General features: G+C 41.8%; 2 protein-coding genes across 2 annotated transcripts; one reads left to right on the top strand and one right to left on the bottom strand.

The window, feature by feature from the left end:
* The first annotated feature begins 5,484 nt into the window (after nucleotides 1-5,484).
* On the top strand, nucleotides 5,485-6,466 carry LOC127778534 (acidic endochitinase). Its single transcript, XM_052305155.1, has one exon. It carries the CDS (start codon nucleotides 5,488-5,490, stop codon nucleotides 6,379-6,381), a length of 894 nt encoding a protein of 297 aa, XP_052161115.1. The 5' UTR covers nucleotides 5,485-5,487; the 3' UTR covers nucleotides 6,382-6,466.
* A 415-nt stretch (nucleotides 6,467-6,881) lies between these two features.
* On the bottom strand, nucleotides 6,882-11,072 carry LOC127778535 (protein TIC 22-like, chloroplastic). The gene is made up of 7 exons (XM_052305156.1): nucleotides 10,519-11,072; nucleotides 9,556-9,630; nucleotides 9,042-9,101; nucleotides 7,651-7,710; nucleotides 7,489-7,569; nucleotides 7,366-7,401; nucleotides 6,882-7,114 (listed from the first exon to the last, which is right to left on the bottom strand). Exons 1-7 carry the CDS (start codon nucleotides 10,990-10,992, stop codon nucleotides 7,022-7,024), a joined length of 879 nt encoding a protein of 292 aa, XP_052161116.1. The 5' UTR covers nucleotides 10,993-11,072; the 3' UTR covers nucleotides 6,882-7,021.
* Nucleotides 11,073-20,546: the final 9,474 nt, after the last annotated feature.

Genomic DNA, 20,546 nt, shown 5'->3' with positions numbered 1-20,546 from the left:
GCAGTGGAGAGTGATTTATAATTTATTTTGCTGACTTATATTTTCTATATCAAATAAAAATATATACATTTAGAATTACCTAATCTTAGTATAGGGACAAATAATTGATCACTTTTTCTGTGAATTTATACTTCTTGCAATGCGTCCCACATATGTTCATCTCATTACAAACTAAAAAAGTACATGCAGTGCCAACTCAAGTAAACATATTCAGAGGAACCAAAGAAAACTCCACTACACTCAAATGTCATGTTTTATGATTAGTACTATCAAATATTCAAAAGTAGCTTAACAAATATAATACTTTAGTTAGATAAACTTTTTACTATGATAATTCACATAGAGCATATAGACCTAGTCACATTGATCTTATTCCCCAAGGCTTTTTAGTTGAAACCAATGGAATGCTCTTTAGGTTTTCACTGAAAGTGACAGTAATAATTTATATTGCTGAATCATGTTTACTATATCAAACAAAATATATACACATTTATAATTATCTAATCTACGTACATGAACAAACAATTAATCACTTTTTATGTGAATTTATACTTTGTTGCAATGTGTCCCACATGGTTTCGGCTCATTACAAACTAAGAAAACACATGCAGTGGCAACTAAAGTAAACAGATTCAGACAAACCAAAGAAAACACCATCACACACAAATATCAAGTTTTATGATTAATACAATCCAAGGTAGCTTAACCAATAATATTCAGAGAAACTTTTTACTATAGTAATTTACAAATCGATAATCCACTGCGAAGCGCGGGCATGGTGGCTAGTACATGGAATGTTAGAAAAGAGTATAGAAGCATATCATGCTAGACGTCAAGTTCTATACAAAGGATGTGCAGCTCAGGAGCACACTGTCAATGCCAAAAGCTGAAACGGAAGTTCAAAGTTCTCATCTTCGATCAATTCTTTTACACGTGTTGGATGAAGACAAGGCCAACCAAATTCATTAAGATTTTAGGGAGAACAATACAAGTTACAAATCCCAAATTGTCACTGACAGGAGGCTGTCAAACCCCGACCAACAACTCAAGATTACAAGCTTCTCATTGATCCATTCTTGTGACCCTGTTCTTTATTAGAAGATAAAAAAAAAGGTAAAAATAACTTTGGAGATGAGAAATAGTGGGAATAGAAGATTGAAAGAACCATGATGTCTCCTAGAGAGAAGGGTGAATAGGCATTCCTGAAAATCACTCATAGCATAATTCAATTCTCCACCGAAATATCCAGCCCAAACATCGGAGACTCTAGACGACACATTCTGCACTTCGGTCTTAAATACAGGATATTCTGGCCCCTAACAACACCTCCCAACGATCGTGTTTATGGAACACAGAGAGGTGATAGCTAGATGGAAGGATAATAAGCGATAAATACGTATGCAAACTACTGCTGTGAACAAGGATATGAAATCACAAGGAAATCAAAGTGGGACAAAAGGAGATAACGATTTTTCACCAAAGCTATGATCTCAATGATCCTACTCTTCGTTGAGGGATTCCAAGGAGCCAGATCTCGATTGATCTCAAGCCTCGCCAAGCTATCAACCAAGAGGAAGGCACTAGAAACAGGGGGGCAACAACTCTATTGCCACCTTTAGCAACCAGGTTACTAGGGGACAATAGCACATTGTCGGCTCGGCCCAATGCTAGTTTTTGTACCGGCCAACTCCCTTGAACCCCTGTGCCAACACAATCTAGGCATGGGTGAGCTAATCTCCTAACCTCTTGGGCCAGGCGCTAGGGGTGTGTTCGGACCCAAGGGTTCCCAATCCTTCTCTATTGTATTCCGCGCGCACGCTTTTCAAACTGCTAAACAATGTGTTTTTGCAAAAAGTTTATATATGAAAGTTGCTTAAAAAAAGCAAATTAATCCATTTTTGAAAAAAAATTTAGCAAATACTTAATTAATCACGCGCTAATGGACCGCTCCGTTTTCCATGTTCACTGTTCCGATGGGAACATGTTCTAGCGAACACAGCCTAGGTCTCCTACACTAACCTCCCTTCACCGGGGCCACTCTTACTAGTGTGGGACCTCGATTTTGAGGCTAGGATCTCCGCTTTATTGCATGTCACACTTTAGAAGACAATCTACTAAACTAAACCTGTTGGTTTTGTTGATCCTACCAAGTCTAACATGGTGTTTCGTCCTAACAAGTCTATCTACGAGTTGAAGTAGTCTCCTCATGCATGTACATTCAGTTTGTCAATTTTATTTTGTTCTACATCGGATTCATTGAGGCTAAGTCTGACACTAGTTGCCCTTCTGCGCTAGACCATTACCGCCCTTCAGTTGGAGTTTTCCATGAATGATCTCAGTAGTCTGCATCACTTTCTTGGGATTAGTGTGAGTCGGCACCCCTCTGGCCTTCTTCTTAGTCAACACATACTGCATTGACATTCTTGAACGTGCTATTATAGCAAACTGCAAACCTTTTACCTCACGGGTTGACACAAACTCCAAGTTATCTTTCACCGATGGTGCTCTCGTGGCCAATGCGATGTAGTACCTTACTCTCACTCTGCCTGACATTTCATATGATATTTACAAGGTCTGTCTTCACATACATGATCCTTGATAGCCACATCTGGCTCTTCTCAAGAGCATTTTTCGGTATGCACGTGGCACTCGAGATCATGGACTTAATCTTCAGTGCTCCACTCCAATCGAGTTAGTGGCCTATTTTGACACTAATTGGTCTGGTTGTCTCCATACAAGAAAATCCACTTCTGGATATGCCATGTTTCTTGGCGACAATCTCATCTCTTGGTCTTCTAAGCATTAAACACCACCTCCCACTCTAGCACCAACCCTAGCCAAGATTTATTCGGTACGTCCTAGTTGGCGGATTAGATTAGTCATCTTACTCCCTCATTGTAATCCATGTGGTATTCCCATCCATATATACATATAAATTGGAGTAGGGTTATTACTCATCTTGAGAACCCGAACCAGTATAAACCCCTGTTCCTTATCTTCTAGATTCGATCCCGTGTATATCTTGGTTCCAACAATCCCCATATTCTACAAATTATCGTATGTGGGTATCGCCTATCGACATCATTTCCTCTCCTCCCTCTTCCCTCCTCGATGGCCAACAAAGGGAGTGGTCGGCGAGCGGTGACGAGAGGGAGTTAGGGTGGTGGTGCATCGGCCCCTCCTTGTCAACCAGGGTGGACATTGGCTAGTGGGCAGCAAAGAGAGGGAGCTAGGCCAACCCCATGATGGGTGGATCTACCGGAGGTGGCGAATGGGTGGGGAGGGGTGGTGGTGGAACCACTGTATCTAGCTCAGAAAGCAAGGTCAACGGCGATGATGCAAGGCCGGCACCGACGACCAGTGGATGGTGAAGATGACAGCGATGTCAACTATTTTTGTGATTTTGGCTGGAGATCGAGGCTAGGGTTTCTGGAATCTTTTGGGAGTTATTTTTTTGTCAAAAATCTTTTTGTAGACGAGTGTCGTAACGTACCCGCCTGCAAAATTACATTATCGCATGTGTGCGGTTGCCAGCATGTGAAAATCCAGATTTCCGTAGACATGTTGGTTTCGCCAATTATTGCATAAGCTACATGCCCCTACCAGCCAAGCTAGAGTGCTACACTGGTCTATCGCAACAATGTCAGCGCGTCTACCTCTCTACGTATCTAGTATAGAACCAACGCACCAAACACGTTGAGATCAATGTAGATTTTGTCCGTGATCAGGGGGTTGTTGGTTTTGTTTGTGTTCTCCATGTTCCGACAACTTCATAGTATGCTGATATTTTTGCCAAACGTTTTCCCAGTGCTATTTTTTCAGAGTTCCATTCCCGTCTCAATGTCTGACCAGCCGACGATAACACTGCTCGGGGTTGGGGATGTAAGCACATTTCGTGCATATGGCATGTATTGTATGTTCTATTTCTAGCTAATCCTCCCAATATCTTTCCCAGTTCTATTTTGTGCCTATATGCACTCCATACTGTTATCAATCCAATCATTATGCAAACTTAATCAATCTCACGGTACACGACCATCAGCTCACCCACGGCTGGCGCCAATGGCAGCGGCGGTGCGTCTGCGTTCTTGTACGAGAGCTTGTTCTCTGACTCAGAAGCTTCTTCTAATCTCCCTCCTCTTCTTCGCTAGCATGGTGGAAAGTGGCGATGGCGGAGAGGAGGTTGGTGGTGCTTCTTTGTTGCAAGCTTTGATTTGCTGTTACTTCATTCGATTGCTCTCTCTTTGCTTCCACTCTGGGTCAATTGGTTATATTGAGCTTGTTAAGATTTACCGCCGCTTTCAACCTTACCAAATTTTGAAGTGACCAATTTTTGATACCTAATAAACTAAACATGATGTCACCTATACCATCCTAATTTTGGCAGTCCGATCCAAAACATTCCTCTCATAAAAACATTAAAAAAATTGAAAGACATCAAACTAAATAATCTGAAGCTACCGAAATTCGAAAAGACATCAAACTAAATAATCTGAAGCTACCGAAATTCGATAGCACCAAAATTTAATAAGGCTAATTTTGACAACAAAGTAACCAAAGCATCGTTCATGTATACTTCCTAGCTTCAGCTTAGCTTTAGGGAGTGTTCAGCACGCTCTTTTCCCAACCCCTCTCCCTCGTTTTCCGCGCACATGCTTTTTAAACTGCTAAACGGTGTGTTTTTTGTAAAAAATTTCTATACGAGAGTTGTTTAAAAAAAATCAAATTAATCCAATTTTTGAAAAAAAATTAGCTAATACTTAATTAATTGCGTACTAATCGACTGCTCCGTTTTCCATGATTACAATTCCGGATGGGAACCAGGATACCCGAACACAGTTACTTCCTGTTAATTTTAATTGAACGTGGATGTTCTGCTGATCTGACGCTAGTTAAATTAAAGAAAAAACAACAGAGACTCAGCACGGCAGCACACATGCATGTGAGCTGAGAGTACAGCTGAAGTCCAAATAATTACTACCTCCGCATTATAGTATATGATGTTTAAGACAAGCTAATTAAGCTATATTTTGTCTAAATAGCTTTGCCCTAAGCGTCATATATTTACCCCTTCTCCTTGATATCTTTGATGGAGACTCATCACACGTTTGTTTCTCGCATTTCCATGGCCATACGCCTTACAAGTTTTTATGCTCAAGTATCAGGAATATAATATCCTGAACAACCGAAGCGCAGGCAATGAACCACCGTTGCCGTTAATTCCGAGTTGCTAGCTGAACACATTCATATGTGTTCAGCAATCTCTATCAACAGAAAGTACACGGAGTTTCTCATCTGCCCAACAGAAAACGCAGAGCACATAAACAATAACGAAAATAACAGCGAGCAAACAGTTCCATGCTACCAGCATCTTCCCTATATTAAGAGCAACATTTCAAGCCGCTCTCATCAAACAGCAAAACAAACCACCAAGTGCCATCAGCAGACAGACAGATTGGAAGAAGCAGCATTGCTTCTTCTGAACAAATGGCTAACAAATCATCCCTGCTACAGCTGCTGCTCATCGCAGCAGTTGCTTCGCAATTCGTCAGTTCACAAGCCGGTAGCATTGCTATCTACTGGGGCCAGAACAACGGGGAGGGCACACTGGCAGACACCTGCGCCACTGGCAACTACAAGTTCGTCAACATCGCCTTCCTCGCGGCCTTCGGCAATGGCCAGCCACCAGTCTTCAACCTGGCAGGCCACTGTGACCCAACCAATGGCGGTTGCGCCAGCCAGAGCTCCGACATCAAGTCGTGCCAGAGCCGCGGAGTCAAGATCATGCTCTCCATAGGCGGAGGGGCAGGAAGCTACTACCTTTCATCATCAGAGGATGCCAAGAATGTCGCAACATACCTGTGGAACAACTTCCTGGGAGGCCAGTCGTCTTCTCGCCCTCTAGGTGACGCGGTCCTTGACGGCATTGACTTCGACATTGAGGGCGGCACCAACCAGCACTGGGATGATCTTGCCAGGTACCTGAAAGGGTACAGTAACTCTGGAAGGAGGGTATACCTGACGGCTGCGCCGCAGTGCCCATTCCCTGATGCCTGGATCGGTGATGCTCTAAACACTGGCCTCTTCGACTATGTCTGGGTGCAGTTCTACAACAACCCTCCCTGCCAGTACAGTTCAGGCAGCACCTCTAATCTTGCTGATGCATGGAAGCAGTGGCTTTCAGTCCCAGCAAAGCAGATTTTTCTTGGCCTTCCTGCATCTCCCCAGGCGGCTGGGAGCGGTTTCATCCCAGCAGATGATCTCAAGTCACAGGTGCTTCCAGTGATCAAGAGCTCAGGGAAATACGGAGGCATCATGCTGTGGTCCAAGTACTACGATGACCAAGATGACTATAGCTCTTCAGTGAAGAGCGATGTTTAAGCATCTTGGCTGTTGATTCTTATGTGGAAATATCTGTGTTCTACTTTGTATCTGATGTGATCCATTATTATGTGCTACTATGATTTCAATAATATCGCTTGCAGATTGGATTTTTCATCCTATGGCTTACTTTTCTTAATAAAAATAATATATAATGCATAACTATATTTCTATTTTGTATATCAAGGCATAGACATCAAATATTGGACCCTTCGGTAAAGATTTTCCCAAGATACTGAAATGGGAAAGGAGGATCAAGAAGTATATATATGTAGACACTACACACTGGGATAAAACTAGTTGGCAGACGTACAGATTACATGACTAAGTGTACAATATCTCTACATTCTACAATCCTGAAATTATGTAGCATCATTTTTTATCATATTTTTTTATCCTTAGAAGAAAAATATATGGGGCAACATTTTACTAGAGGGGACTTCGAGCTACAGTTGTTCCTTCAGTTTCACTAATTAACATTGCACAGCATACAGCTCAGATAAGGAACGGCAAACTTATAATTGCATTACCCATTATCAAGTTGCTAGTATGGTATGAACATGTATTCTATTTCTTCAATATGTTCATGTAAGCATTTCCATGACAAGAGCAGTTAAGCAGCTTCAACATAAATAAAGATCTAGTTGTCATGATTTGATTGCTTTGAACTAGTAGCAAGATCAAATCCTGGAGGAATAAAAACAGCATCATCCCATTTGGAAGAGGAGCTATCCTGCAAATATATCATATTAATTTTGGTAAGATCAACTTGAATAAATAAAATTTTCATCAAAATCATACAACGTGTTCACATTCATACAGCAAACATAGGTGGGATCACAGAATACCAAACTCAAGACTCTGGTTTTAAATAGTTCACAGTAACAATATAGATTTAAATAAAAAAGGATCCAACCATAGTATTCAGCACGACAATATAATTTGAAAGAGAAAAAGATTGACTGAAATGCAGTTAACATTTACCTTCATAGATTTGATGATATTCTCCAAAGAAGAAACCTGGAAAAAAGAAGCAAATCCATATACTGTAAATCCAAAAGTTTATTACTCAATCTACAAAACAGAAGTAAGCAAGGAATGTGGTACCTGAATGTCACCCATTTTTACAGCAGGGTTAGGCTTTTGCTGGTCACGAGAGGCTCGATGTAGTGAGTTATCCAAGTCCTCCTAAACATGCATAGAACTTTGAAGCAAGAAAAGAAGAATAACCCATGTTCACAAGGGAAACATTGAGAAATTATCCCTGACCTTTCTGAAGAAAACTGGACGATATCTCTTGTTATCACTCATCAGGACTAGACTCCTTGACTGAAATATGAAGAGATAGATCATTGGTCATTAGTTTGCTAGTTTATTGTCATGATCAACCCGAGAAGAATATGAGATATAGTACAAAAATATAATATGTTTTTTGATAACAGGATATAAATGATGGACACAGCACACTGTGACTAATAAGGGGCAGGACACAAGTCCTGAACAGGTAACCTGTCCCCAAACCTAGCATTTGATGTTACAACTTACGAGAGCTGGAACAGGGTGAGATTATGATGAGGTTCAGGAAGATGGGACAACCCCATGTTTGGTTCCTGGGCCAAGAAGCAATGGGTCATGGCTCCACTTCATGGTATATTCCCTAGAAATGACAGATGGGATAGCTGAATTGTTCTGTTGGACAAACTCATCCAACTCATGCCCTGGGCTCATGTACAACTCAGATGATGCTCTAGAATGTGGAGGCAGAACCGGTTGTCCATTGTCACTGTCTTGGCAAGCACAAGCATTAGAACTTCAACCAAAAAGAGGCAGACCATGTGGATGTCTTTGATGAAGCCATCCAATCCACTCAATGGAATTATGGAACACCTAACAGGAATTGTTCCACATCACCCCTAACATCACATTCCCCAAACCAAACAATACCTCAACTTCCAAGAGAAATGGTAGCTAGCCAAAAGGCAATGCTCTAGAAGGGTGGATTTTTTTGTCAGATGGAAAAACAGTTACATGTAGCATAAAATGTCTGATAACATGGTAAAACAGAGAACTAAGGTGTCAATGGTGGCCCTGGACATAATGGAGCTCATCATTATGAAAAAAACAAATGTAGAGGAGTGTAGGAATCTGGTTATCTGGCATATTTTTTTTTGTCTGAAAAAAAGGAATGTGTGCTATGCATGGGCTTTATCAATCATGCAGCACCTAATCAGGATTAAATCATGAGCATTTCAAAGTTTCCTTTTTGTTGTCCTTGATTAGTGGCACCCTTTTGCTTGGGTTATTATTATTACCAAGTACAAAGATGTATCTTATCTTCAAAAATGTTAGCACTGTAATGTTTTAATTTAGATGGGAATCTAGCGTAGAAACTATTTCAAAAGAATGTCTACTGCCTATCCTCACACTATATCTGGTACATCTTTTAACTGAAACGTAAATTTTCAATTGATAGTTCATTTATACTATACTAAATTTCTATCGAGGTTACAGTATAATTTCCAAATATGCTTGAACTTTATATACTTGTTCATCTCTCACTGCTATAAACTTAAGGAATAATAACAAATATGTCCTGTACATTTTATCTTAATATCAGTTCCATCCTATTGAATGATACATAGTTCACAATAATTTCAAACCTGAAAAACTGGAACCCCTGGAAATCCATCATTCACATACTGGCCTTCATTTTCCATTAACTGCAAAGATACATATAGCTGCTACGTCACATAAGAAAACATAATAAGATAAATAAACTGGTATAGTGAGAACTTATTAGGCTCGTAAAAAAACTGATAACTTATTAGGCACTAATATGTATTTAACTGGTGCACCTGTTATGTTACCAATGGTCGAAAATCAACTTACTAATCACTGGCAAGAAATATCTTGATTCTATAATATAATAACTTTTAAGCTTCTCATAAAAAAAAAAGACTTATTAGGCACTGATATGTCTTCAACTGGTGCACCTGTTTATTACATTATCGATGGTAGAAAATCAGTTCACTAATCACTGGCAAAAAAAATATTTTGATTCTATAATTTGGTTCCCCGCTAACAGAACAGTTGTTATTGGCAACACAATTTCCTTTCTTTTATACAGGTATCACAAAATCAAATGATGTTGAATGTACTTGAAAAGGATGTTACCTTCATTGCGTTTGCCACCTGAGAAGAATCAGGAACAAATCTAAATGCCACACCATCGGACTTAAGTTGGATAACCTGAAAAAAGGGAGATCATATATAAGGTGGGAGAATTGTCATGTACTACTCCTGACATTGCTACTCTATTATTTGCCACTCCCAAAGAAGCTAATTGCTGCCTTGCCACTTTTGGTTGTCTTCTCTACAGTTTGCTGATCATAATTTCCCTTTATTTGTGGAGAAGTCCATTTACTCCCTAACTAGTGTGACCAAGCATTGAACTCCCTAAACAAATGAAAATGACCCAGTTACTCCCTAGTGACATTTCTCTTTCTTTTTCCTCTCTTTATGTAAGTCATATTGTAGGACGATATTTTCTCTGATTTTACAGTTTTTAATCACTATATGCATAGGTTAGAAGAATCTAATAACAGCATGCAAAATGCAAACTGTCATGAAAAATTCTGTAAATGTAAGTTACATCGTCATGTATGGTTCTACCAAATTTTAAATTGTTTTGTATAAGGAGAAACAAAAAATTATAATTTTAATTAGGAAGTAAAGGCAGACGTTTTAAGTAGTTCCGGGAGTAAAATGAGATTGAGAAATAGTTTAAGGGTTAGGTGTTCCCACGAAATAGTTCGCAGAGTAAAATGGAAATTTTCCTTTTTCTTTTTATCCTATATACTCTTCCAAGGCAGTGAGGAAATCTCGGCCTGCGAGCCCCCGACAAGTTCAGGGGCCAGCAACAGCAACCAGGAAAATGAACAATTTTCCAATGTAAAGAAGTTGGATAACTATGTGAACCAGGAAACTGATGAAATTTTCTTCCAACGTCGTAAGATAATCACATTTCCAAACTGCACGAAGTACTCTAAAGTACAGAAATGATCTCCTTCGAATTCAAGCATTCAAGGATTCGATCGAGCAACACCTGAGTACTAACTAAGTTGAGTAGCAACCGACCTTGTTTAGCGCGACGGGCACGACGGTGGAGCCAGCCGCCATGTCCCCGTCCATCTGCGCCAGGAGGGCGTCGGCGTCCTCCCTCCGGAAGCACAGGAGCCCGAGCGCCGGCGGCGGCACCGCCGCCCGGGCACCTCCCCCACCCCCACCCCCACCGCGGGCGGACGACACGAGCACGAACTCCTGCGAGGAGTTGGCGAGCGCGTACACGGGGACCCCCGCGAGCCGCTCCTCGATCTCCGCCACGGGGAGAGCCGAGGCCGAGGCCGCGGAGGCTGAGGCGGAGGAGATGCGAGCCCAGGGCGGCGGCGGGAAGGCCGCGCGTGGGAGCGGGAAGGAGGAGAGGAAGGAGGCGAGGCCGGCCTGGATGGGGAGGAAGGGGTTGGGGATTGCAGGGCTAGGTGGTTTCGTTGGGGAGGAGGAGGAGGAGGTGGAGTTGTTGGGGAGCCATGGGAATTGGAAGTGGAAAGGCATGGCGGCGGTGGCGAGGAGGGGAGCGGCGGCCGGCGGGGAAGACGACGGTGAGGAGGACGAGGGGTTTGGGGAGAGTTTTCGGGTGGGTGCCTTTTTGGGCCATGGCGGGGACGTTGGGCTTTTTCGGCCATGGGCTGCCTGTGGCCTGTGGCCCGGAGCTTCCAGGTCCTTCTCGAGCCCTCCTCCTTTTCCCCTCTTTAAAAGGAATAAGTTCACTAGTTTGAGTGATTGAAATCTAATCCGTGACCCTAAACCACAAAACTGGATATCTTGACCTCCAAACTATAAAAACCGGTGCAATTTGACTCCCTCGGCAGTTTTGAAGGGCGGTTTCGCTGACGTGACGATATTGACCGAGTCTTCTTTACACGTGGTGTTGATGTGGCGCTTAGGTGCCATTTCAATTAAAAAGTTATACGTGGGTGTGTGTCCCACGTATAACTTGGCGGCATTTCAATTAAAAAGTTATACGGTAATTGAAATGCCGCCTCGTTTAGGCGGCATTTCAATTAAAAAGTTATACGTGGGTGTGTGAATGTAACTTTTTAATTGAAATGCCACCTAAACGCCACGTCAACATCACGTGTAAAGGAGATCCGGTTAATACCGTCACGTCAGCGAAACTGCCCTCCAAAACCGCCGAGGGAGTCAAATTGCACTGGTTTCCATAGTTTGGGGGTCAAGATATCCGGTTTTGTGGTTTAGGGTTACGGATTAGATTTCAATCACTTTCGAGGGTCACCAAGTGAACTTATTCCTCTTTAAAATGGCCCATACCAATGTAAGGGCCTATTCTTGGCATTTTAAACCATACCAATATTTAATAAAAATATATAGTTGTATTTATTTTGTTATTAAATATTGGTAATGCCTAGAGAAGTTTACAACATGTTATCAAAAATTGGTAATGTTACTAACTTGTCAAAATTTTTGGCAATGCCAAATTTTGAAAAGGTTGAAAATAGCTATAAAGTGAACAGGTCCATAGTCCCAACGAGTAACAGTCAAAATTTTGACAAATTGACCCTCTAGAAAACTTATTTCAAGAATTAATCGTGCCAAAAACTTATTGTAAAAATGAATCGTCGGCTCAACATTATCGAAATTGGCACTAAGTTATAGTACCAATTTGTCGAGTCAAATCAGGTTTGCGCCACTATCTTTAGTGCTAAGCTATATCCTACAAAATTTATGCATGACCATCACAAGTCACATAAGTTTGACTAGTGAAGTGGTTACTACCTTCGTCCCAAAATATAGCTTTCTAGTACGAGACGGAGGAAGTAGTTATTTATGTCCACACCCCAAGGGAATACAGTTTGACTCCCAACATGTCTTCTTTTCCAAGGGTTTTTTTTAATCAATGTTAACAACTCTCCGTATTTTTTTTTCAAGATTACACATTTTGTCTTCATAATTTTTTATTTTAAGCACTATAAATGTTATATACTATTACTATTTTAGGTATAAAATATTCTATGAATCAAAAACTAATATTAAGGTATATTTAGTGTTTAAATTAAATATTAGATATGTATGAGATATTTGTATTTCATATTCATAAAATGTATGTACTAGATATAATTAATTATACTTAGCATTTGGTAATTCATAGTGGTAGAAAAAATTCCTAAAAAAACATTGCAAACATGGGATTCTAACATACAACTCCACCGGTGAGACACGTGTGAATTGAAAGATCATGCATATCTTTTATAGGGTAGATAGCTCATCGCCAAACACAATGTCACGACCGGAAATAACCCAACGGGCGTTCCTTACGTGCGTGTATTATTCCTTGTCCCAGGAGGCAAGGTACATCAAAAGTTGATACAATTCAGAGTTTAACAAGCGGAAGCGTATATAGATAATTTATTACATGGGCGACGAAGGCCCAGCACACAAGAAGACAAACGAAAAACAGCGGAAGACTAGGGCGACGACCACAGGCGCTTGACGGCAGGCACGAGCTAGACACCAAAGCCTTCATCTTCCAGGTTCTCCTCTTCTGGGTTTGGGAAAAATTGAGCAAGACTGAGTACAACCACCGTACTCAACAAGACACACCCACAAGTGCAGAATAAATGCAAGGGAGTACAAGGGAGTTATAACATAGGGGTTAAGTTTTGCAGTAAACAGTATTTAAAAGTCACTTAGTTGCCAAAAGCTATTTTATGAAGATGATCCTAGAGCTATACAAGATTATTAATCAAGGCCGTGAACCCACACGAACCTGCCTTAACCCAAGGCCTACGATGATTCAGACCGAACTGGCAACCCGACCCTGGGTCCTAGCTCGTCCCAAGCCAACCCAGGCCAACCATTCCACATTTTAGTTGTTAAGCAGGTTTTAAGAATTAAAACACTAACTTGGGTACATTGCTAGGCTTGCCCATAACCGAGGGCGCGGCTATTCGAATAGATTATACTCTGATCAGAGGTGTACATCTTTACCCACAAGACACATCTTCCTCACGTGTAACCACGTGCCATATACCACCACGGTATACGGATGGAAGACGTGACATAGTTTCCAACCCATCCTAGCCATAGACAAGAGTACCGACCCAACCCCACCTACGGCCGGAACCTCCGGGACAGGTAGGCAGGACTGAGCCCCTAGCAGCAGGACACCAGCCCTGTACCATGACATCTCGACTACCGGGCCGCAGCTCGTGTAGCCTTCATTTGCCCTAGAGATGTCTATCGACCCCCGACTTCGTCCATCTTCATCCGTGTACTTTTGTTTATAACCAGACTGAGCCACAAACTAAGCCTTACCCACTAGACATGTGGAAGTACGGTAGTGCTTTGCAACAGAGGCCCATAGACTGGTCCTTATGTGGCCGAGGTGCTACTATCAAAACCATGCACCCCGAGCCCAGCCTAAAACCATTTTGAGGGTTTTGAATAGAGGGGGAGGTGTGAATCCAATTCCACAATAATCCAACCATTCCAATGTCCAGGTGATATGAATATTCCTAAAGTCTAGAGTTGTAAATCCACCTAATGTTGCCTAATTAACCAGCGAAGCATCTACCTAAATTCATACTAGTGGTACCATGCATAGGGTACCCACTAGTTGAGGTTTTGTTTATTCTAGGGTGAACAAGGTAATAATAACAATAGCAACAATAATAAGGTCATAACAAAGGTAAATAGGCATAGCTAAATAAAACAGTGATAACGCGGGAATTTAAATAAAGGCGATAATGCATTAATTTAAATCAAAATAATTTTATAAACTGGGATACAATATGTTCAAGGATGATGTGACTTGCCTTGCTCGCTTTCCCAAACGTCGGCTTCAACCTCCACGAAGAGCGAATCTTCCGGAGTTGCAGCGTCTACACGACCAACGGAAAAGAAAAAGGCTTTTACTCTAATAAACTCCACATAACAAGCAGGAACAAAGTACAAAAATGGGTTCTTGACTTCTTGAGGAAAAATTAGAGACTTGAACGGTGCAATTCCGAGTTCAAATGGCCAAGTTATGGCCATTTGAAGTTTATATGCTCTTTAAGTGAATATTTACGGATTTCTTCATTTAAATTTTAATTTAAGAATAAGGATTTATTGCGTCAGCCGAGGGGGAGGGCGCGCGGACCGGGTCCACGGGAGTGGGGCCCACGCGGCAGCCTCACGGTCCACGGTGGACCGGGTGCACCCGGGCTCACACCGACCGGTGCCGTGGGCCCCACGCGTCAGCCGCACCAGGGGGCGCGGGCGGCTGACGGCCGGGCCCCACGCGGTAGCCGCTCGGGCGCCCGAAGGCGGCCACGTCGGCGCGGCCGGCGGGAGGCGGCGTGCCCGCGCCCCTATGGTCGCCGGCGGCGGCCATAGGCACGGCGGAGCGGCGGCCGTGAGAGGGGAAGGGAAGGGGGAAAAGAGGCGACGGTCCACGGCTCACCCTAGGTCGACGGCGACGACGAAAAAGGCGACCGGAGCGGAGGAAGGCGGCGGCATGGCTCGGGTCGATGGGGTCGGCGGCGTTCCGGCGGTCGGCGAGCTCGGCGAGGGGGTGGACGGGGTCGACGGCGGTGCGGCGAAGCCGGAGGAGGCGACGCCGGGGCCGAAGACGGTCCTGGCGAGCGGAGAGAGCCGGCCGAAGGTCGTCGGCGATGGAGGAGAGAGAGGGTGATGGCGCGAGCTCGATTCCGGCGGGGAGACGGTGCGGCAAGGGGCGGAAACGGGCGAGGGAGGCGTGGGGAGGGTTTATATAGGGTTGGAAGGGGGAGAGGGCGGCCGGGGAGGAAGGAAACCGGCGCGGGAGGTCCGGCCGCCATCAATGGTGCCGGCGAGATTTGCGGGAGCAAATCCGGCCGTTTGAATGCGAGAGAGAGAGGGAAAAATGGGGGGAAAGGAGGAGAGGATTACGGGGAGTAATTCCCCCCTATTGATTTCACGCGGGGACGACGGGAGGCGGCGGGATTCGCGGCGGCGGCGGCGCTAGGCGCGGGCGAGGCGGCGGGAGCGGCGGGAGGAAGGGGATGACGGGTGGGCCCCACCCGTCAGCGAGGGTGGCGGGCGGGCCCGCCCGTCAGCGACGCGCGCGCGGGGAGGGGCCGAGTGGGCCGCGGGGGAGAGGAGAGAGAGAGGGGGAGGGAGATGGGCCGGACCGGCCCAAGAGAGGGAGGGAGGGGTTTTAGGGTTTTTTTTCTTTTTATAAAACCTTTTTAACTTTGTTTATTTCTTAACAATTATTATTTGTGCTTTGAAAATTCCACTAAAATTTATTTACACATTTTAGGCTTTTAGGAAATACACAAAAATCCTCTAAGCCTTATTTGACTTTTACTTTGCACATTTTAATTTTTGGAGGCTTTCACACGGATTTTAATTATTCTAGGCATAATTTAAAGGATATATTTTAGTGTCGTTTTGGGACGTGACACACAATGGCGCTAACCTCATCTGACTTGGCAAATTGGTGCCACCTCGGATGGAATGCCAGACCCAATATTCATGACGCTAAAGTGGTATACCTTAGTGCCAACCACGATGGTGTTGAGTCAATGATTCATTTTTTAATATATTTTTGGCATAGTTGTTTACGGTACTGCATAGTTGTTTACCTAATTCGACCGTCGAATCCTGCATGAAAGCAAATGAAAGAATATGAAATGGAGTACCAAACTTATATGTAGTGGTTATTACTAACCATTTACACAAATCTTGGTGAATATTTGTATGCAGGTAAATTATGGACGAACCACCCACCGTGAAACAAAATACACCTCGGGACAATCTGACACGAATACATGAATTGGGGGCCTCACATGACAATCAAAACCATGTAGAGTTGAGACCAACAAAGGTACAACATGTAGAAGGGCCCACAGGTAGCCTCTTAGCCGAAGGAGTGGCCGCGAGATGGGCCAAAGGGGTCACCCAAACCCAAGGTTGGCCAAACCGCCTTTGCCTCTCCTCGCCATCGGCCGACACATGGAGCAAGATCCTAAATTCCCAATGACGGTTACGATTGATTTTCAGCTTAACCGACTTCCAAACCATCATTACAGCACTATATAAGGAGGAGAAGCTCTCACTCTCAAATTACACAACAAGTGAAGAACAACTTACTTACACATTTAGGCTACTCTCTAGCTGAGTTAGAACATATGAAAAGAGTAAGGGGAAGCTCCAGAAGGAGTGCCCCAAATGTCGGCTTTCTCTCCAAGATGTTCCGGAGATGTTGGCCTATCTTCTGGAGAGTCCTAGAGGAGCGTCGGAGTTGTCGGTCCTCACTTTGATCTTGTACTTCGACAAATGCTTCTTTTATATAAGTAAGTACTCATGATTTTCTTTTCGTATTTAATTAGCTTACTTAAGTGTGATATATTCTCATAGTTATGAGTTTGTCGCTTAGGCTGCGTTCGGAGATCCTGGATGGGAACTATTTCCCTCCGCACGGAAAACGAAGCGGTCCATTAACGCGTGATCAATTAAGTATTAGTTAATTTTTTTTTCAAAGATGGAGTAATTTGATTTTTTTAAGCAACTTTCGTATATAAACTTTTTGCAAAAAAACACACCGTTTAGCAGTTTGAAAAACGTATGCGCGGAAAACGAGGAAGAAGGGTTGGGAACCCTGAGTAGCAAACACAGCCTTAGTATTTATATTAAGTGCTCTAGTACTAAGACTCTGGATAAAAAAGGAAGTTCATGCGCGAGGTTAGAGTAGTGATCAATAACTGTGGTGTCTAGGTTAGTGGTTACCTTCGTTTATTGTGTGCTCCACGAAAAGTGAGTTAGGCGGTAGGTTGTGACAGCCTTGTCCATTCTTTGTATTCCTCAATGTTTTGGTACATCACATAGCTACAGACTGGATTAAGATTGGCAGACCAGGGGACAGGCGGTGCCTGAAGCAATCGATAGTGTTTACCTTTAATAAGTCTTGTTAATTAAATCATAGGAACCCTCTCTAGCCTAAGACTACCATTAGTTGTTGTCCTTGGTTGAATCTTGTTTATAGATATACACACATTCCCTGTGAATCAATACCCTTAGAATACTCTAACGTGAAGTGCTACAGCGGTATTCGTGCGCTTGCAGATTTATCTGTGACCGTAACAAATACCAACAACGGTCTATTCTTGAAATAAATTCTATAGAAGGGTCAATTTGTCAAAATTCCAAGAGCTACAGATGAGCAAATAAAATATAATTTATATCTAAAACTTTTATATATGTGTTTTCAATGATTTAAAAGCCAGCGTTAAAAATATACTACATCAAAAATATTTTAAAACCAAATATAAAATTAAATATCAAAATTCAAACACTATAAAATGTGTTTTCTTGTTTATGTTGGTGTGCGCATTCGTTGTACAAATCTAGTTGATCCAGTTTGTGGTCATATTTTTCCTTTTCGTCCAATCCTAAGGTTAAAACGAGGAGCCAATGAAAAAATGTGAGCCTCACAAATATGATAGAAATCTATATAATTCTGTAACTCACAAATGCCTTCTACTATTCATCAATAGTAGTGAGTAAGTTCATCCTAGCTTTTCTTTAAAACCTAATCCTCTCTTACTACAAAGTTATAACCCACTAATTACTAAAGCTTAACATGTAAAGATGCTACATCATCATCCACTAACAATCACTAATTCCTAAAGCTTAACATGAAAAGATGCCACATCATCATCCATCAACAATTATTACATTTAGGCATCATGCAAACATGCTATATTATCTATAATTTTATAATTTATTAGATTTTAGAGATTTAAAATGCAAGCATGTTAAATTTAAAATGCAAGCATGTTAAAACATCCCACATAATTCACATAATATTTCAATATATCTCTCCATCATTTTTTATAATATTCTATATACCTGTATAGTTCACCCTCACTTAATTAGTTAATGTTATTTCTCTTTTCTCTCATTAAATCATATCACATCAATTGTTTTTAGTCCTTAGATGATTAATCTATAGTTCAAATTATCTCTCTTCATTTGTTTTCTTCTCATTAAGCCATATCATCTCAATTTTTTTAGCCCTTAGATGTATGGTCTAAATTATCTTCCTTCTTTTCTTCTCTCACAAAGCCACATTATCTTACTTTTGTTCTATATACTATTTCTTTAAATCACATCAACTTATGTAAACTTATATTTATGCAAGGTTATGTTGTTTAAGCTATCTTACGCATTATTTTTTACTTATTGTTATCATAGTAAACTCCCGCAGCAACGCGCGAGGTTTTACATAGTACTATATATAGATTATGTAGAGCAACCCAAAGTAGCATGTGAAAGAACTAATAAAACTGTGCACACACTAACATAGGGCTGTTAATAAACCTGCACACACTAACACATGCCTCTTAAGCTTCTTATTAAACCAAATAAATATTTCCACTATTGGACTTTCTTGCATGTATGGACCTGCGTGTCATAGCTTCTTCATAAAATGCTAAGAGTATATGCATGCATCATCCTCCCCGGCTAGAAAGAACTCAACTTTGAGTTCAAGTTGCCACCTTCAAATGGATCTCCATTATATGGAATGAGATGTTTCACATTGAACACATCAGACGTTTGTAGGTGCCTTTGTGGTTGCAGCCGATATTTTGCATTGTCATTTATCTTTTTCTGTAACTTACATGGCTCAATCTTTTGGTGGCTCAACTTATTGTATTGTCCAGTAGGAAAATGATTCTTAGTTAAGACAACCCACACATAATCACCGGCTTCAAACACAACGCGATGACGAGGTTTGTCTGTTGCAACCTTGTATTTAGCATGTCATCACTGGGTAGCTGCTGATCTAACTTGTGAATCATGCCTAACTCACCAACTAGAACATCAACATGTTGATTTTTCTCCCCAAGAGAAGGCAAATGTGTTAATTCAAGGACAACATTCGGAACTCAACCACATACTACCTCAAATGGAGAAAATCTTGAACGATTTGGCGTGTGGTTGAAAGCAAATTCAACATAAGATAAAATAGTATCCTACCTTTTTGTTTTGTCACCAATAAGAGCCCGTAGCATATTGCCCAAGCTCTGATTCACAACTTGATAAGCCCATAGCATATCTATCTTACCATTCGTTTGGGCATGATAAGCCATATTTGAAATTTAAACTTGTGCCCATTTGCCTCCACAAAGATCGTCAAAATTAAGACATGAACTTAGTGTCTCGTTGAATACCATGGAGGCACACGACCTCGCAAAAGAACAAATGATAAATTGACTTGCATCTGATGTCTTCCCATAAGCTATAAAATTGCCTTCTTGCTGAAACGATCAACTACGGTAAAAATAGAGTCTACATGGTGTTGTGTACGCAGAAGACCTAACACAAAATACATACTTAGATATGTGCATAGTCCATCAGGTATTAGCAGTGGCATATACAAGCCTGCATTTGTAGATGCTCCCTTTGAAACCTTACAAATATAAGATTGTTGAACAAACCTTTCGATATATTTGCGAACATGAAGCCAAAAATATTGTCGTAGCAATATTTCAATAGATTTATCCCTACCATGTTGTCCTTCATTATGAATATCCTTGATAGTCGGTTCCCGAACAAAACAATCAAGAATATAGAGCTGAGATTCACGAAAGAGAATACCCTCATGGACAGTATATTGAGCGGACCTCTTGGCTTGCGCAGAGTGATAAATTACGCCGAAGTAAGCATCATCAGGATAGAGCTCTAGAAGGAATTCAAATTCAATGACTTTTTCCTAGTCATGCTTAGGCAATGTGCTCTACGACTCAAATGCACCAGCCTCTTTGTTTCGTACTTCAGGCTTGTACTTTAAATCAAAACTGTATTCTTCAAGAAAGTTGGCCCATCGCGCATGTTTTTGACTGAATGTTGGTTGACTTTGAATATTTTATAATGCTTCATGATCACCGTAGAGAATAAACTCTTGATGCAACAAGTAATGCATCTAATCTCAAGGCTCAAACTACCGCATAGAGTTCAGTTTCATAAGTAGAATATCGAAGTTGTGCACCTGTTAAATTTTCATTGAAGAAAGCCACAGGGTGAGAACCTTGACTAAGAACAGCACCAATCCCTATTCT

Source organism: Oryza glaberrima, chromosome 7, assembly GCF_000147395.1.
Source record: "Oryza glaberrima chromosome 7, OglaRS2, whole genome shotgun sequence".
Taxonomy (NCBI): Eukaryota; Viridiplantae; Streptophyta; class Magnoliopsida; order Poales; family Poaceae; genus Oryza; species Oryza glaberrima.
This window is presented reverse-complemented; position numbering and strand designations above follow the sequence as displayed.

Excerpts from the sequence above, each read along its gene's own strand:
- LOC127778535 (XM_052305156.1), bottom strand. The coding sequence starts at position 10,992 with ATGCCTTTCCACTTCCAATTCCCATGGCTCCCCAACAACTCCACCTCC. Across the intron at positions 7,402-7,488 it reads TAAAAATGGGTGACATTCAG|GTTTCTTCTTTGGAGAATAT; the intron begins GTACCACATTCC and ends TCTTTTTTCCAG. Across the intron at positions 7,115-7,365 it reads ATATCATCAAATCTATGAAG|GATAGCTCCTCTTCCAAATG; the intron begins GTAAATGTTAAC and ends ATATATTTGCAG.
- LOC127778534 (XM_052305155.1), top strand. The coding sequence starts at position 5,488 with ATGGCTAACAAATCATCCCTGCTACAGCTGCTGCTCATCGCAGCAGTT.